The sequence below is a fragment of the Charadrius vociferus genome, unplaced genomic scaffold, assembly GCF_000708025.1.
Source record: "Charadrius vociferus isolate BGI_N301 unplaced genomic scaffold, ASM70802v2 scaffold473, whole genome shotgun sequence".
Taxonomy (NCBI): domain Eukaryota; kingdom Metazoa; phylum Chordata; class Aves; order Charadriiformes; family Charadriidae; genus Charadrius; species Charadrius vociferus.
Window position 1 is genome coordinate 1,289,480 of NW_009647444.1, and position 18,354 is coordinate 1,307,833.

General features: G+C 45.3%; 1 protein-coding gene across 1 annotated transcript in view; it reads right to left on the reverse strand.

Moving 5' to 3' along the window:
• Window positions 1-5,934: 5,934 nt before the first annotated feature.
• The window catches only part of HEPH (hephaestin), a 22,520-nt gene continuing 10,100 nt past the window's right edge, over window positions 5,935-18,354 (reverse strand). Inside the window, exons 9-20 of the mRNA XM_009880672.1 lie at window positions 17,957-18,168; window positions 16,128-16,278; window positions 15,605-15,817; window positions 14,586-14,796; window positions 14,159-14,298; window positions 13,165-13,296; window positions 12,125-12,231; window positions 11,140-11,365; window positions 9,546-9,685; window positions 9,012-9,174; window positions 7,787-7,819; window positions 5,935-6,179 (exon numbers count right to left, since the gene is read on the reverse strand). Coding sequence (XP_009878974.1) covers window positions 5,935-6,179; window positions 7,787-7,819; window positions 9,012-9,174; window positions 9,546-9,685; window positions 11,140-11,365; window positions 12,125-12,231; window positions 13,165-13,296; window positions 14,159-14,298; window positions 14,586-14,796; window positions 15,605-15,817; window positions 16,128-16,278; window positions 17,957-18,168 — 1,973 coding nt within the window. The remainder of the gene's footprint in view (window positions 6,180-7,786; window positions 7,820-9,011; window positions 9,175-9,545; window positions 9,686-11,139; window positions 11,366-12,124; window positions 12,232-13,164; window positions 13,297-14,158; window positions 14,299-14,585; window positions 14,797-15,604; window positions 15,818-16,127; window positions 16,279-17,956; window positions 18,169-18,354) is intronic.

The following is an 18,354-nucleotide window of genomic DNA, read 5'->3' on the forward strand; positions in this document are numbered from 1 at the left end:
AGGAATGCCTGTTCCAGTTTTATTGAAGCAAAACCTTTCAGTCAGGAAATGTGCATTGGTTTTGGGGTTTTTTTTTGTGAAACAAAAAGAAATTACAACTTAAAAGCATGACATGCCTTGAGAAATGGAAAATGGTCATGCCTGCTCAGCATTACATGGAGCTGTATGGGTAAGAGCATGGCAAGACCTTCATGCAGGATAGGAGATTCCTCTGGCCACAGGGCTGGCAAAGGACGATGACAACCCTCCCATGTGGCTGTACAACCATTTTAATAAGATGTTATGCACTGGGCCAGCACAAAAATGTGCGTGTGTCCATAAGCATCCGTACACAGAATTGTAGACACAATGTTGAACATCCAGGCCAAAGCGCAGAGTAAACGAAACAACAGCTCTCTCCCTAAAAGAATAATGATTTCTTTTGCACTGAAAAAAGGAAGCAGAAAGGAAGTTTCCTGGGGTGGCATGGCCGTGGTAACCTACTGAATTGTATAAACACAAGATATTGATGAAAGAAGGTTGAAGAATATTTCAGCTCAATGCACCACTAATGAGCTCCTCTAGACGAGCCAAAGCACTGCAGTGATTTCAGTTAAATGTAATCCAGCTAACAAGCCACCCATTTTAAAACCCACATTGCTGTTACACTTTGGGGTTTTTGATATTTAACAAATTGAGAGTCTGTAAATTGGACTAGTCTCAAACCCTATGCTCAGTCGTGCTTAACACATTAGGTCTTGAAAAACCCACCCAAATCTAACTGTAAATCACCCAGCCCACTGTCTCCCAGCCGTGGCAATAGCAGAGATCTGTAAAATCACTGATGGGTAAACACTGGAGTGACTGAAGTTACAAAAGGGGGCACACACCAGTGGCCTCTTCCAGTATGTTATGTTTGACTTAGGACCTTTCTGTATTTTGCACTGACAAGTAGAGAAGAAACCTCCCTACTGATGCCCTGAACCTCCTTCTTGTGGCACGGCCACTGCCGTTTGGGATGCAGCCTCCGGAAAAGGGAGCCCATGGGCAGGCAGCGATGCACCGTGCTCTCTGGGCATCCTGAGCTTTGTTTTCTGCTTGTCTGTTTCTCACAAAACAAGTCAGCCTGACCAAAAGCAGATGGCTGTTCTTCGCTTACCTCTAAAGTGAAAGCTTCCATATGAAGAAAATAACCCCTAAATATGAAAAATATGAATCCCATAGAAGGTCCTACAGGCAGGGTTTTCTGTAAGCTCCTTACAGTGACAGATTCTAGAACTTCTCAGTACATTAGCATCCTTCTACACAAAAAGATAGGACATAATTTCTTTGTTCTTGATGATACTGAATAACACAGAGAACTTTTCTCTCCTGCACCCATCAGACACGCTGCTTGCTGCATCGCACCGATTTAACTGTCCTTCAGACAGTAGGATTTTTGCCCATACTTTATCACAACAGACTGAATTGCTCCCTTATTCGTCCTCTAGGGCTTATATGGGACAGGTGACTATTTTATCTCTCCCATGCTTCCCGCAGTTTATGAACGCAGAATAAAACCTGTCTCTAAAGAACACCAAAGGATATGAGGTTTATCAAAAACACCTACTGAGCAATAGACTTACTTTCCCCAAAATAGGAGCAAATTAACAAACAAATCAATTTCCAAGGCAGGCTGTCTTTGAATTTTAACACCATAAATGCTAATTTTCAGTAATAGCTGTTTCATCAATCACATGCCCAGTCCTGCTGTTCTCACATCGCCAGAATAGTCTGTGACTAAATTCATCAATTGTTTCTGAGACTAATGTTTTGGCAAGTTTGGTACCTTGTGTATGCGTATTGCCTTGCTCCTATATTCCATATAGGAATAAGCTGGAGGCCAGCTTTTACTTCTACTCAGATCCATCTTCTGATTGTGATCTTGCAAAGCACCTCATTTTGGCAGCTATTGCGCTTGAATTCCTTTCCCCAGGCAGTATACACGCACATAGCCCCAGACTTACAATCACTCCTATAATTTGCTGTGCCAACAAAATTTTAACCGCTGTAAACAGCCCACGTGGTGATTATATATTACAAAGCAAGCTGCATGTTAAGCCACACATTTAATTCAGAACTAAAGACTGCATTACACCTGAAAGACATTCAAATCCTTTTGCTGACAATTACCAGTTAGTCTTTTTTATGGCATGCTTCAGGTTAATTTGACATTAACTTTTGTGTTTTGAAAAGAAAAAAAAAAAAAAACAAACACATCGAGACAGCATTTTATACCTCCATGTGCACATCCACAAGGCACCCTGCTTTTGACTCGCACATCTCTCGCATCCATAGTGTGAGTGGGAGTATAAAGGAATGTCAGCTGAATGCTGGCCTGGCACTGACATGGCCTAAGGATGCAATTACCTACCTGCTAAAGCAATGGTAGTGGTGATTGTGCCCATTACTGAGCAAGATGACAGCACTAATAAAGGGATTTTTATCTCAGCCTTGCTGCAAACATCCAGCTGCTGCTATGTAAATGAATAACTCAGCTTTGCAGTCACCTAAGACAGCCTGGAATAGTGTGGGTAACTTTAAACAGGTGACTGATCATCTAGGTAAACTGAAAAGTTTTGTCACAGCTAGCTGGGGCTTAGGAAGGGTAATATTAGAACTGCAGACAAAAAGCGCTACCTGAAGTGGATACAATAGGAAATACTAGCTGCTTATGTTTATCCCATACAAAACCTGAGAGACCAGTTCTTCTATGAAGATAAACCTATTCTGGACTTTTACTGGCCACATCGATTAAAGTGGGGTGGGTTATTTTTTGCGCTTGGTTTTCTGTTGTTCTTTTTTTGTTTGGGTTTTTCTGAAGTTTCCTATAGCATTTAGCTATCTAAAAGCACATATACATGTATTTCTACCCTTCTGTCCCTATGAGCTGAGTCATGCTAATGGATTATGTGAGCACTTCTAATCCTTTTCAGTGTGTGTTATTGTGAGCCATTTTTATTTCAAACCACTACAGAACAGAGTTTTACCTTAGCTAGTTTATTTTGCACTGGCAAAAGAAGTGGCAGCACTCGCATCGTCTACTGCCTCAGCTCAGCACGGGACCTGTTGCCATCCCAGCGTCTCCCTGGGGAGCAGCAGTGCAGAGACCCTGACCCTGCCCACCTTGCTCTCGTCTTGAGAAGGTGACTCCTTGGTAGCCATAATCGCAGCAAGGACAAGCACAAACAAGATGCTGTAGGATGCTCAGACAGAAGGATTGCTGCCAAAGCAAACACACATTTGTTCACACACTCCAGCTCAGAGTCACCAGAACTGTGAAACATCTCTCCTCCTCCTCCTCATATGCCCACCAGCTGGGAGAGCCAACTTCTGATTAGCAGCAGTTGTGAAGCTGCTGATAAACTGTTCTCCGTCGCAATTTGTTGCGACAGAAAGTTTTAGCAAAATGATCTGTTTTGTCCAAAGCTTTCCCTTGAGTTTTCTCAGCCTGGGGTGGAATTGCTTAGAGGACGCAGTCCTCTCCAAAACAGCACCTCAGCTGAGGTCTCCTCTAGGGTGTGGGCTCAAGAGCATCCTAACAACCAACACTGAAGAAGAGAACTCCATCACTGATGCTCCACTTGGCCCAAAAAACATCACATTGGAGGAATTTTGGCAGCCTGCTGTTTAAGAAGCGTGTGCAGATCTGGAGACCCAGCTCCAGTCCCTGTGCTGCCCTGCTTTGGAGCCAGCGCTGAAACCCCAGTCTGCTGTCATCCAGCTTAGTGCCCTGCCTAAGGCTGAAGAACGGGTTACTTCCCTCTTTCTTGAAGAAAGTAAATACATTTACAATAACTCCTTTGTCTCAGTGTGGGCTGAGAACATTTTTTGATTATTTTTTTTTTCCACAAGCCAAAGGGGGGAAAAAAAAGATATAAATAAAGGTTTCCTGTTCAGTTCTTACTTCTGATGATATAGCATCTAAAATTCACCCAGGACTGATGGGCTTGTAAACCTCTGGTTTGTCACAGCAGCTGAACCAGGGTTGACAATGAGCAAAGAGTACCCATGTTCAGAGCATTCAACAGCCCTCCAGCTCCTCACCAGGCTTAATGAAGTGTAATGAAAGGAAATTAATGAGCTCTGTCCCCATTGCCAAAGGAAAGGGCAGCTGGAAATATGCAGGGACCCAATATGAATTGAGCATGATTAAGTATGTTATAACTATTGTTCTCGATAAAATGGTGCTGTTATACCTAAATAGCCTACAGCAGTCCCTTGTCATTACAGCCATTTAGCTGGCTCTGCTTTAATTGCCCCTGAAAGCCACCCAGAAAGGATTTCTTTTATGCTCTTTCCAATTTCAAACCAGGGACAGAAATATGTAAGCACTAACCTGCACCCATTTAGATAACGGGGATTCGGTGGGTGAGCCAGGAAGATAGGTATTTTATAGGGAACCGCTCGGTACTTGACATGCAGGGCAACATGACTGTGATGTGTGTGGGCACAGCTGCCGCTGGAGGACGGCTGCCACAGCCTGCGGGCTGGGCTACTGAGCTCTGGGGTTAGTCACGGGCTACACCACCCACCCCCCAGTCTGGCTGCCAGCAGGCAGCTGTAGCTGAGAGAGCAGGCACCCGGAGTGCCCGACCCCAGCTTAAGGCACCCCCCGAAGCACCATGTCCCCATCCCCTCCCGGCTCCAAGCAGGCTCCCCCCAGCTCCACTCCCCACGGGGACTGTCATTAGCCACAGAGGGTTCAGTAGCCAGCAGTGCTCCATAAGTATTCATGTATCAGGACAGACCCCTCCATCCCTAACATGTGCGATTCTGTGCTATCTAAACGGCAGGGACCCCTCAGTACCACCCCTCGTTCCAGCAAGCATTCCCTTATCTCTGGCTGCACTATCTCATGCTCCACAGACTGCAGCTTAGTTGTTTCACGCTACAAAATACCACCGGCACTTCAGCTTTCTCCTGGACAAAACTGCAATTGCAGCACGATGTGGGAAGCACTCCCTGACTTCTCTCCCAGGCAGAAACTCCAGCTCACACAGGACTGAGCCTTTGGCTTGGCTCACAGCAGTAACGCGGCAACACCTCAACTCTGGAGAGAACTCCATTAAGATGTATTTGAAAGAAAGAGAGCAAACCACATCACAGAACACGACAGCATCCTTGACCCTGTTGCACAAGGAGCTGCACAGGCGCTGAGGTACAGCCCTTCACATGCACAGCCTGACACAACTGCGACACAGGGAAGTCACCAGGATGCTCTGTAGCGCTTGGAAAAGCTGCTTCTCCCAGCACAAGACACAGGATGCCCAATATCAAAGCACATTGCCTGGGCTGCCGAGAGCAGAAGGATGTGTCACAGCAAGGCAGATGGTGAGGCACAGCTGCTGTCGTGGTCCTTGCGGAGCTCTCTCAAACACTGTGACATGTATTGCCCTGAATTTGCATCTGTCCAATTACTCATCAAAAAAACAGCAATCCAAATCCAAATTAAAATTTTCTCTTCTGTATTCTTATTTGATTCACAAAAATGAAAATATCTCCTCCCTTCAGAAAAATTAGTTTAAAGGCTCACAGTTTCTTGGGAGACAATTCCCAACTCAGGTCTGGCAATGGAGCAAGACTGGAATCTGGCCTAAGCTAGTCTGCTGAGAAAGACCAAGCAGAGTTGTTCTGGAGAGAAGAAAATAGGGAAAGCGTCTCCTCTTTCTTGGGGAAGAGAAGTATTTTAGAAGGACCTTCTTACTCAGGTTACTTGTCTTCAGTCAGTTCAAAGGGTCCTCAGATCTCTCCTGGATGAACGTTTTCTTTACAGAGTGCTGAGGAGGATATATGAAGAGGTCAGGGCTCCAGCTTTCCCTCCTTAGTTTCTAGAGCTACAGTGTAGAATTTAAATGATGCCCCAAAATCTTTGCTGTGGACAACGATCCCGCCTCTGCTCCAAGTACTTGGCTTTTATAGCCCTGAATTCTTTTTAGACATCAGTTTGAATCCGTCATCCAGGATGGACCTCCGATTGCGTCTTAACCTCTTTTGTCTCTCGAGATAGATGACCATGCCCAGGAGGACACAGACGACCAGGAATAATATCATTCCTGCAATGGCCAGACCCATGATTGCAGCCTCTATCTGCTCAAGGGCCACCTTAGCTCCAAAAAGCCTGATCTTCTGGGACTCATCCTTATCCTCAGGTGGCAACTCTAAGAGACAAACAAAAAGATAGTTCCAGTGAGAGCCAGAAATACCACAACGGAAAGATTCCAAGAAATCTAAGAAAGGAGCAAAAGAAAGACCCAATGCAATCAAAACAAGTCAGAGTGACAGAGACCCAGTCACTGTCCATCAAACAGACCCTCAACCCTGAGGTCACACAGAAATTTGAGAACGAATGGTTATTTCACTAATCCACTCCACCCCAGGACCTCACCATGTCTCACAGCTATTCAGCCCCATCAGCTAACCGTTGCTGTCCCCACTGAAGAGGGAGGTGATCTGAGGTTGCGTGGGGAGTCAGTGGCTGGGCTAGGAACAAAAGAATGGAGACGAGAACGTGCATTCAGACCAGGGCTGCTGCGAGTTCCCCACTCTGCTCCAAGCTCCCCGTGCACATGGCCATCGTCCTAACCACCGCTTTTCAGAGTGCGCTTGCTCAGTCATGCTGGTGGTGAGTCACTTGAGATCCTGAGCTCTCATGCTTCCACACAGAGGCAGCAGCAACCTTTTGCAAAAAGCGGCTGTTTGCACAGGTAACAACTGTTGATGAAGGTTTTTACCTGGTGAGCATACACAGGCTGATGCCTGAGCATGGTATAAAACTGAATTATTTAATATTGTCACTACTGCTCTGACACATTTCTCATTCCTCTTCTTTACACCCATTTTGAGCGAAGGAAACATTGTTGGGAAGGAAATGGCTGAAATATCAGTAGAGAAAGGCTGAAGAGTTGTAGGCAGATGGCTGTATTTTCAGCTGGTCTGAGCTGACTCTGAAATCAGCTCAGCTGGATTTATTCACAGCAGCTGAAAAATGGAGTTGTGGAAAAAGATAAAAAAAATCAGGGAAATAAGTCATCACCAAAAGCTATTCAGACCTTTACCCCAGAAAATTTTAAAGGTATCTTCTCTACTAATCTCCTCCCTGGGGCTGCTCAACCGAATGTCTTCTCACATCTGTTATTTAAACTATCTGAAAGAGCACGTGGTTAGGCTCTTTTCTTGGGGAAGAACAGACCAGAAGACAGATGTGCTTGTTTTTGCATGTTGACTCAGTCCCTTCAGCTAGCAATGGTGGATGTGAAGACTCTCTAAACCACGTAGTCATTAACAGTCCAAGAAAGGAGGACAACTAATCTAAGGTACCCCTTGGGTTTTGATTGAAAGGGATCAGAAAAGCCGTCTCCTTTGCAACACCCTCCTTTAAAATCCTTTGAATCTCTGCCAGTTTCTACACTCGCACTCTCCTCTGGAGCTGAATCCGTACACAGCAGGTACAACAGGCTGCGAGGCCACAAAACTTTTTCGCCTAACATGGTCAAGCCTAACAAGCACAACTTCCTTGTTTTTATCATCAAAGCACAGACATTTGGAGGACAGATAAACAAACCAACGCAGAACCCTCCCCGATATCCATCGGCAGCCAGGCCTCAGACTAACGCGCTGCCCAACCTGACAGAGGAGAGGCTGTAAGCGGTGGTCACGCTCCTCCCTTCTCCTCCTACAGGTCAGATCTCTGCACTGGTCAGAGATCTCCCTTCCTCCTCTGCCTCACACACAGAGACAGGATTTAGCAGTGCAAAATACACCGTACCTGGACTGTAGTTTACGACTTCAAGTGCTGGCTCTGAAAGGAAAGGAAAAGAGGGTGAGAAAGTGTTGGGCTGAACAGGGAGAGTCCAGAACACGACATGTTTGGCAAGGATGAGGTCCAGAGGCAGCAGGGTTTTCCAGGGCTTGCAGGTTTTCTTTTCTCCTGTCAATGTTTTCCCCTCTCTGCATCACACCAAGAATGTTTTTGTATTACCTGCTTCAAAAGCAGACCCACTCCCACCGCCACACAACCCTTTATGGCCTCTGAAAGAAAAGCAAAATCAAAGCCTCTGAGGTCATGGTGGGCTGACCCTGGCTGGTAGGGTTGCTTGTGCACCGAGAGGGATGGGAGAAGGAACCAAAAGGGGCAGAAGTGAGGAAAAAAAAAAAAGACAAAACAACCAACCAACCACTTGTGGGTTGAGATAAAGATAATTTAGTAAATGAAGGGAGGGGGGGAAAACAACAAAAAAACCTAAGTGATGCAAAAGCAATCACTGGCCACCAGCAGATTGATGCACAGCAGTCCCTGAGCAACAGCTACTTTGGAAAAATCCCCCCCCCACCCCGTTTTTGTTGCTGACCATGACGTTACATGGCCAGTTTGGGTCAGCTGTCCTGGCCATGTCCCCTCCCTGCCTCTTGCCCACCCCAGCCTACTGGCTGAGAAACAGAGAAGACCTTGATGCTGTGAAAGCACTCTTCACCAACAGCTAAAACATCCGTGTGTTATCAACTCTGTTTTGGTAACAAAGGTAAAACACAGCACCATATGGGCTGCTATGAAGAAAGTTAACTCCATCACAGGCAAACTAGTACAGTGCCACTCACTCACCTTTGAGCACATTCAAAAAAAAGTGTTCCCTGCTGAAATAAGAAGCCTTAGAATGTGCATTTAGATTACAGATCATATTCTTAGTAAGAACAATTACTAGCTGACGGGGGAACATTTCTTCTCACACAAAAGCTAAAATAAAACTCATAATAATAACAACATAGGCAATGTAAACTCCAGAAACCAATTTGTTTTTAATTTCAGCTGCAGGTATTACCATATTCAAAGGAAACGTGTTAAATTAACAGTACTTAAGTAATTATCTGCTCAATTAACTGGCTGATTATGGTACATAAGAGTTGTAAGTCTGATGCAAACACTCAGAATTTAGCAGCAGTAGTAGAAAGTGCTGTTAGATGTCTTACAGTAACAATCAGCGATAACTCCCTACCTGGTCTGGGCAAGACCGTGAAGAGTATCTCCATACCAGCATGAATATGATCAGACACATGACAGTGAAGCAGCCATGTCCCAGGGTTCCCCACCAACATCTCCACCATTTCAAAGGTCCCAGGGAACAGATCCACAACATCTGCTCTATAGCTTTTGCCATTCTGTGAAAGGGAAGGAAGGCTGTTAGCACGCAGTGCTCTGTACATCTTCTCAGAAAGAAAATCTGTTAGCATCACTGGAGACCACCTCAGTGCTACTACAGTTTTTAAACGTCCAAAAAGAGCAGCTCCAGGGCTGTAACCGGGAAAGCAAACACAATCTGGTAACGCCTAATCCTAAGAAGGGTTCGCTAGACACATCAGTACAATACAGAGGCTCAGTGAGTCAGGTTTAGATGTGTAAAATCACATCCCTCTCCTAGTTGGGTGAAGTTGCTGTGAAGTCATTTGAGAAGTTCAAGTCCATCAGAGTCAAGCAAAAGTGACGATATCAGTGGTCAGTCTCTGCTTTATCATCAGCAGAATATTCTTACCTTGTATATGAAGGTCTCGGCATGAAAGTGGACTGTGTGGACATCAATCTCCTGACCCATTCCCAGCAGGTACCAGTTCACCCACTCGCCCTGGAACATGGTCAGCCCAGGCAGGTTCGCATAGAGCCTCCCATTGATGGCTGTGCAGGAAATAACGTACAGAGAGAGTAGAAAAGGCTGTTATTGAAATGGTAAAGATGCTGATCCATCTCAGAGAAAGAACATGCAAAGCAAGTTAGATGCTGCAAAGCTCATATAGCAACCAGTGCATCAGTAGTTAGTGTCTTCCATATGACTGTCCCCCAAAAGTTTGGCAGTCTCTCTCCAGCTCAACTACTTTTCCTATCTGTTAACAGATAGGAAGAGTCAAGTGACTTGCATCCCAGGCCATGCTGCAGCTCAGCTCAAAGAAACCTCAAAAACTACCTCTTGCTGAAAACCTGCAGTCAGCCAGCAGAGGCAGTTGGTTCTAGAAGTAAAGATGTGTAAAAATGGCCACCTTAGTCCAATGATAGGGAAATATATACATATATCTATATACACATATATCTCTGAACAATTTACTTGCAGAACAATGAAAACAGGTAAATCCTGCCAACAGGCAACCCTGTCATTCTGTATCTCATGCTGGCTGTATACATTACATGCTGATCACTTGTAAAATCACTACAAGGCAGGACTTTATTTCATAATCAGCATCGCCAGAAGGAATACTGCTTTGCAGGAAAGGGACCGAAACAGTGAACGAGCTAAATGCTCAGATGACAACAGAGGGAGAAAGAGGGAGAGAGACATGATCTGAGGGCAGGAACACCAGTGTTTTACTCCCAGATCTGCCATAGGCACTTTCTGTAGCCTAAAGCAAGCATCTAACTTCAGTGCATTGTTTTTGCTAGCTATAATATTGGGGTAACAATTATAACAACAGACATGTATATTTGGAGATTCTTTATATCACCTGTACAAAACCACTAGTAACGATAGTACACATAATGCAACTGTTCACTATTCTTATCTTGACAACTGCAAAGGGACTTGTTTTGCTAAGAATACTTTAAATAGATCCATATATAATATGGAGTAAAACTATCACATATAACATGTTAATTTAGAAAAATGCGTTCATCCTACTATGGTATAAATAACTTTTTGGTAATCAGCTAGAACAGCTGGACCATGTACTGCAGCCACATAGATCAGTCAATTTGAACTCTAATATATTCTAATGGTCCCAAGATGAACAGAATGAAATTACTCTGGCAAGGTAATTTCACATTTGATTTTATTTCCTGTCCCAAGTCACTCAGACACATCAGAGATTAACCTCTCTGGCCCATATCTTTGCCTCCTGACAGAGACAGCCATAACGATTAGCCTTCATTATAGATCAAATGTTTGTGCCGTATATGTGTTGCAATACTGAGAACAAGAGACAGTTTAATTCTGTTCTTGCCACTGACAACAGAAAAGGATGAGGGCGTTTGCAGGGAGTCAGGCTTTTGGGTTTTGGCTGACTACTTATAGAGATGGCAGAGTCAACATCAACTTTGCATAGATAGTAAGAGGTGCTCAGGTGCCTAACGGGCATTATTACCATGCATTTTGTTGCTTTCCACAAATTTGTCATCCAGCAGGTTGATCTCCTTGTGATTTCCCTTACTGTAACGTTCCACATTCTCCTCCAAGTACCAGGACTGATTTTCATCAAAAACCAGGAACAGTAGAGCAAACTCCCTCTTTACATCCTTCCTGATCCCATCAGACTGCAGTGCCCCTCTCCGGCAGATCTTCAGGGGTCCAATCAGACCACTGTACATATCCTAATCAGAACAAAGGAGGAAAAACCTCTAAGGCAAAGATCTTCTCAGCCTCTTTTTTATACGCAGTTCTTTGCCTGTCAGCAACCATATTTTCTGTTCCCTGCACGACCCCAATTAAAACAAATGGTGCTACTGTGTAAGTACTCTCATTGGTGAAAATTAGCTACCAAAGCATAAGAAGAAAGACTATACATGCTCTTATGAATGCAAATCCAAAAGTCATAAATATGAAAGGTATTGAAGTGTTCTCCACTCTGGGACTGCAAAAACATCTGCAACTTGAGATAAAAAGGCAGTGATCTCTGGGTTGAATATGACCGTTTATTGCAGGATCCTCCAGGTTTTTCCCAGTGAAATCAGTGTGATGACAACGGATCCTAGCAATTCCCAAGTCTTCCTGCTTTATCCATGGGGCCTATTTTTGGACAATTTCTGCCTTTCAGATTATCCCTATGGCTCTCACTAATAGAAACCATGACTTAGTGGGAAATGTTCTCATATCCTGCAAATAACCAAAGGAAGGTTAGTATCAAGATGACAGTGGAATTGTTTTATGAAGGTTTGTGTTAGGAAAAAATAAAGACAAACATCAAGACAAATGTGGAGGATTTACTGTCCCAGGAGAACACTGGACATGTCACCAGGTGGTTCTTCTGCCTCTAGTTGGGCAAATCTCTAAATTGTATCCAGCCCACATTGTTTTCTAGAGGGGGTGAAATATTGGTCTAACTTTTTTTCTGGTTCTAATTTCTATTTTACCTTTACTGCGTCCACCATGGAGTAGTAGATCCAAGGAACACAGGCTGAATCATTTGGCCCTGGACCAGATCTCTCGGGAACTTCCCATTGGTATGTCACAATGTCACCTGAGTGACAGAGAAGCACCATTAACATCAGTGTGACACACTCACTCACCAGCTTGTTGAGCAGCATGCAAAGCAAAACAAAAAAAAAATCCTGCCAGCAAAGTGCAAATTCAATTCTGATTTTGTTGGACATTGCATCTTCCTTCCCCAAACACCAAGCAGAGGGGGGAATCACAGGATGTACACACTATCTGGTATCAGCACAACTCTGCCTCATCTGCTGCCTTTGAGATAGGACCTGACCGAGGAAATTCCACCTCTCTTCAGTACAGATGGAGCTTGAGATGACCTTTCCTCTTTTTGAAGTATATTTGTGATGCTTATTCAAATTCCTTTTTAAAATTACTATTTTGCATATTAGCAATACATTTCAGAAAGAGAGGTCCCAGCTGAGAACCTGTTTGTTGCTTAGACAGCCTGCACAAGTTGAAGGGGACCAAAAATTATGCAAACTGTCATCTGGACCGTGAAACAAACTGGTGATTTCAGTCAGTGTCCTGGCAAGCAATTATTAGTTTCTCTGATTTCATACTGTTTTCAATACTATTGTGCACATCACAAAAAGTATAGGTCCCAAAGAAGAGGTGCAGGCTTCTCCCATCATGTGCCGTCAGCCCAGGGCTACCAAGGACTGACTGAGCTGTGAACCACCATCACCTTTCTCCTTCCTACAGACAGACCCGACTCAGTGCGGAGGGATTAGGCTGCACACAGAAAAGTTTGTGCTACACTTATGCTAGAAGTCAGAGCAGAGTGTGAACTCCCAGGGCTGCCATTCCCACACAAGTGATATCACTAAAACTGCACTGAACCTGAAAGACCAGTTATAGCTCAGTTCCAGTTCTCTACCATAAGAAAACCAGTCTAGCTACAGGCTAAAAATCAGCTTCATAAGCCCATACAGGAAGATGTCTGGAGACCACAGTGACTTACCAGGGTTTGCTACTTGCAGCCGTCCTGTCTCCCTTTCCAGCACCCCGTGTGCATGAATGGAGTAGGGTCGCGTGGCATTGTTCTTAAACACGATGTTGAGAATATCTCCCACTTCTGCCCACAAAAAGGGACCTTGAAATAAGAAGAATGTACTCTGAGACTAGCAAAAACTGTCAATGTATCCCCTGAGGATATTCCCACCTCTCTCCCATCATCATCTCCCCAGAGATATTCCCCTATAACATTTATGATGTTCCCCTCCCTCTACTCTACCTTATCTCTGCCTCCCAAAAAGAGACTTGGAGGTCAGTACTAATTAAGTAAGTCTTAGAAAACTGGACTGTGCGTTTCACTGTGAAGGAAATTAAGGTTGTTATGCATTTTAACTGTGCCTAGCACAACTTAGGCTTGATTTCTGAATACTGCTATGCAAATTTCAGTGTCTTGATCATGCCTGACAGTGTCAAAAATCAGAGCTGCAGCCTATTTTGAATTGGCCTATACTCCCTCAGCCTCACTGCTCTGGCACGACTTGCAGGCCTGGGTTCATAACACAGCCCTGTGTCCACGGACTTCCATCGGTCATTGTAATGTGCTCCTCCACTTCCCAAAGCCAAAAGCATTTCTCTCACAGCTACAGATTTTCACCTATACCTCTCAGACTGCTCTCTAGAAGCCAGTGGTTATTTCTGTTCTACAGTCAGAGAAATGCAGGTGTGAAAAATGCTTTGCCTGAGACAAAGCTGACACGAAGGCAGGCACGAGAACCCAGTCTTCTCTACTACAAGCTGTGTTCAGGACCCTCTTTACAGCTGTCTCCAAAGCTGGCAGACCTGAGCAGGAGACAGTCCAAACTTCTCCTCACTTGCATACACAGCAGATGCATTAAATATCTAGGAGGCCTTCAGATTACAGCCCTTATCCACTCAAGCGCGAAGAGTCCAAGTCCCATCCCTGTGTGAGTGGAAGATGTACCCTCTACACATATCCTTACCTAGTATCCCTAGGTGTTCGTCACCATTTATCCTGGCCTTGGGGGTCTGGAAAGTCCCATCGGTGTACTCCCTGTAAACTGCTTTCTTATACCTGGAGCCAAGCAGTCCATTCTCGTTGCTCAAAAACACGTCAGCGTAGCTGAGAAATGCAGAATGAGTGCTGAGATACCCAAAAGTTCACCGAGAATAAACAGCTAACTTGTGGCAGGGGGTGGGGTTCACTAGTTGAATGGGTTTCTCATGGACCTGCTTTGGCTGCAAAGGTGGGTGCAGTGATGCAGGGGGGGGGGCTGCAGCTCCCATGAGCAGCAGCATCACCACCAGCAATGGCATACGTACTGTGTTGCAAGATGGCCAATTCTCTTAACAGGCTTCACCAAGGTCTACTGAGAAACTTTGCCAAAAGCTTCCCCAGAAGGGCTCTACCTCTCTGCAGAATGGTTGTGCCGTTCCCTCTCCCAGCTTCGGTCAGGCGCGTAGTCCCACACCACCTCCTCTGCCACGATGTAATATGTCCGCACCCCTTTGTACTGAACGGCAGGAGCAGGATCCCTTTTTCCACACTTGGAAACGGAGTAGCGTTCCCTCATCCCAGCCTGGTAGTGATTGCTCGTCTGGCAGTATATCTCAAAAATCCCTGAGGGAGGCAGCACAAACAAGGAAATCGGCTACTTTTAAAGATCCCAGGAAACAGCTGCTTCTCATGCAGAGCTTGTGACGTGGCTGACATCGGTATGTGTGTATCTGGGTGTTTGTTTGGGAAGCTTGGTTGCCACAGGCCGAGATTAAAAGTGGTTGCTAGAGAAAACAAACAGGAATGATACAACAAAGTTCTACACAAAAATCATCTCAGGAGGCCTTCTTACACAACCACCAGCTTATTAGATGTGAAAAAACCAATAAAGTGACATAACTGTGCTACCACCGCTGAGAGGCTGATTAAATAAAAGATCTAGCCTGTGAATGCCGAAGGGGAGGAGAAAACTGGCAGCTGAGGCCATCACACTGTGTGATGGAGACACAGTACTGTGTGCCTATCCCTCAAACTGGGAAGACCGGGGTCTGTCATAAACAGGAACTTCTGCAAGCCGCGGACAGGAGAATTAAGCTCTGGCAACTCTCTGCTACTTTATTCTGAACGATGTGTTTGCACGTTTCTATGGGTCACAGGCAATGTCCATCAGGGCTGTTACTACAAATATTTAAGTGGAGGTGGCAGCCTGGAGAACCGGTCTGGGACAACACGGAACAAGGTCCTGTATCTCCTGTTCTGCTCCAGAATCAGATGCAAAAACAGGAGTTGTGGCCTTGTAAATGGGACCAAACGGGATCCAAAGCACAGCTCACCCTGTAAGAGTTTACACTGTGCTAAAGAATCAGCCACAGGAGCAAATACTACAATGGGAGACTTTTCCTGCTGCTAAGTTAGATGTGCCAACACTTACCCTTGTTATCAGGTTGCATGAAGGCAGTAGCAAACGTGTGGGGGAATAGATTGGTTGAATCTCTCCTCATCCCATTAATCTGCAGGGTGTTCCCTTGAAACACAGCTCCATGTACATCTGCTTCACTGCCCAAGCCCAGAAGGTGCCAGGACACATTGTCTCCTTCACACACATCCAGCCCAGGCAAGTTACCAAACATAAGTCCATTGATGGCTGCAAAGGAGAAAACAGTTAACTCTCTGCAGGTAGGTATCAGCCAAAAGATTCATTTTGCGCATAGGCTTTGACAGGGCAGACCTGGAAACGTAGCTTGCTTGCAAATTCACTTCTGAATACGCTCAGGACACGCTTCCCGAGACAGCTGTGCTTCTTGTCCCATGTCCCACCCACTGCCTCTGGCCTCGCTTGACTTCAGGCCAACACAACACAACCACTGCAGCTTCCCAGCTCAGGCGTTCGCTGAACACCGCCCCGTGTTTTACAGGTTCATTCCCACCGCATGCACAACAGCAGCAGGCCATACCGTGCATCCTGTTTGATTCCTTGAAGCCATCATCCTTTTTCACAGAAGTCTCTTCTGTTCTCAAATAATACTTTATGTTTGCATTTAAATACCAGCTGAGGTTCTCATCAAACACGCTGAAGAGAAGGTAAAATTCTTTGTCGATCCCTTTCTAAGATGTAATCATAATGATGGCTGTTAACTTTTAAAATGCACCAATTAACTATCCTTACACTTAAAGCTGTTTTTGCTGACTCATGTTCTCCTTTAAGTTAAAACTTGGCTCCCTGCGGGCCAGGACTCTGTCCCTTTACTCATGGTGAACGTTCCTCTTTTGCTCCACAAGAGGCACTACTTGCGGTTTTTCCATGATATTTCACATGAGTAAAGTGATCAAATTCCAGCCAAGGATATGAAATCACTGCTTCCTTCCGCCACCACCCCTACCTTTAGGCATAGGTTTCATTGCCTGTCCAAATCAGAGGTGAGATCAGAGCCCAGCCCACAAGGCAGGCTGGGGACTGTGTTCCACCCTTCCTTTCTCCTACTGCAGACCTGGATAGGGCTTTTTTATTATTATTATCCTAAATCCTTGAGAATGTTAATTCTCCTAAGAAATGCATTCCCAAGCATGGTGTGTTTCCCCACTAAAAGAACATCCCTGGTGTTGTCCAGATTCTCATTCAGCTCTCAGATTCCTGAGCTGTACCCAGGAAGACACCCTGTGGAGGGCTATGCGATTCCCACTCTACGGCACATGGGCGCATGAGGAGTGGCCGCACACCTTTCCCAACAAGCATTCATTAAAGGGTTGCCTAAGATTGTGGAGCCAGAATTGCTGCCTCAGGTGATTTTTCCCTGTCCCACCTTTCCAAACAAGTCTGTTTTGTTCACACCCTCTCAATACCTGCAAATGTTTTATGGCTATCACAGCTCCTTCACACAGCCGGTTGTATATATTCGTGACCCTCTCGGCTCAGAAGGTTCACATTTCCACCCCGTGTAACAGCCTGATCTCTTCTGCACTCCTAATTTAGGCACGTCATGCCACCACTGAAAGCAGACCGAAAGCAAACCCCTCGAGGATGGCTCTCATGGCAGCTGGTTTCAGGCATGTCAGCCGCCCCCTGCTCTGCCCCGCGAGGTAGGCAGGATGGCAGTAGGTTGTTTTTCTGCTGCCTACTGTTTTACCACAATAAGGCTCCACTAATCTGTCTTGCGTCGCCCCAGTATATTAATTTACTGCTTTCCCTAGGCTTCCTGAGTAGACTATTCCTGAGTGAAATTCCAAGAGGTAGTTCTGGTCGCCCTTCAGATTTCACCACTCTTTCATCAAAAGCATGAAGACTGACATGGATTTTGACACGCTTTTTTGTAGTCAGCTCTGCTTGCAAATGAACTGATCTAGCAGAAGAAACGAGGCTTACCCAAACCTAAAAGCATTATATCACTCAGCCAGAACACCTGTAAGAGAAAATGTCTTTTCAACATTTCTAAGACTGCAATGAATATTCCACGTGCCTCTGAAAGCAGCCTGCTATGTAAGTCTTGGGACAGAAGTTATCTATAATCTCACATCCAAAGTACAGTTTAGCCAAGTCTGAGTTTAAAAGCAGAGCACAGAAAACATTTCAAGGGCAGCCCTCGGGAGCCCAGAACCCTGGCAACTCCTACATGCAGCCTGGGCACCAGCTGTCCTGATGTTACCCTGCCTCGTGGCTTTGATTCGACTCTCCTGGACTCACACTGTAGTATGTTTGTTCTCATTATGTTCCTTAACATTTTGCTGGTGCTTCCTTTCTCTACAAGCCAACAACCTGGTAAGAACATGGCAGGAAAACCCTTTTTACCTGTTTGTTGTTGTCATCCAAAGTGCCCGGCTTGCAGATGACCAGAGGCCCCACTAAGCCCGAACTGGGGTCTTTGATGGGATTCACAGCCGAGCTGTACATCCAGGTGAGGCAGGGAGGGTCGCTGGACATGGGCCCAACGTGGTTCGGCACAGTCCAGCGGTATGTAAAGTTGTGCAGTGGTGCAACAGAAACCCCATTCTGGGACAGACCTTTAAAACAGAGATGGGCATGGTTATTCCCAAGGCCCCTGTACAATCTTGGTTACATCTTCTCACCAGCTATGTTCATACTGGGCTTTACTTCATTCATGTCATTAATACTCAGCATCTCTAAGGTGTGATGTGGGTATGTTTATAACGCACATGGGGAGCTGCTCTCAGTACCATGTAAATTCA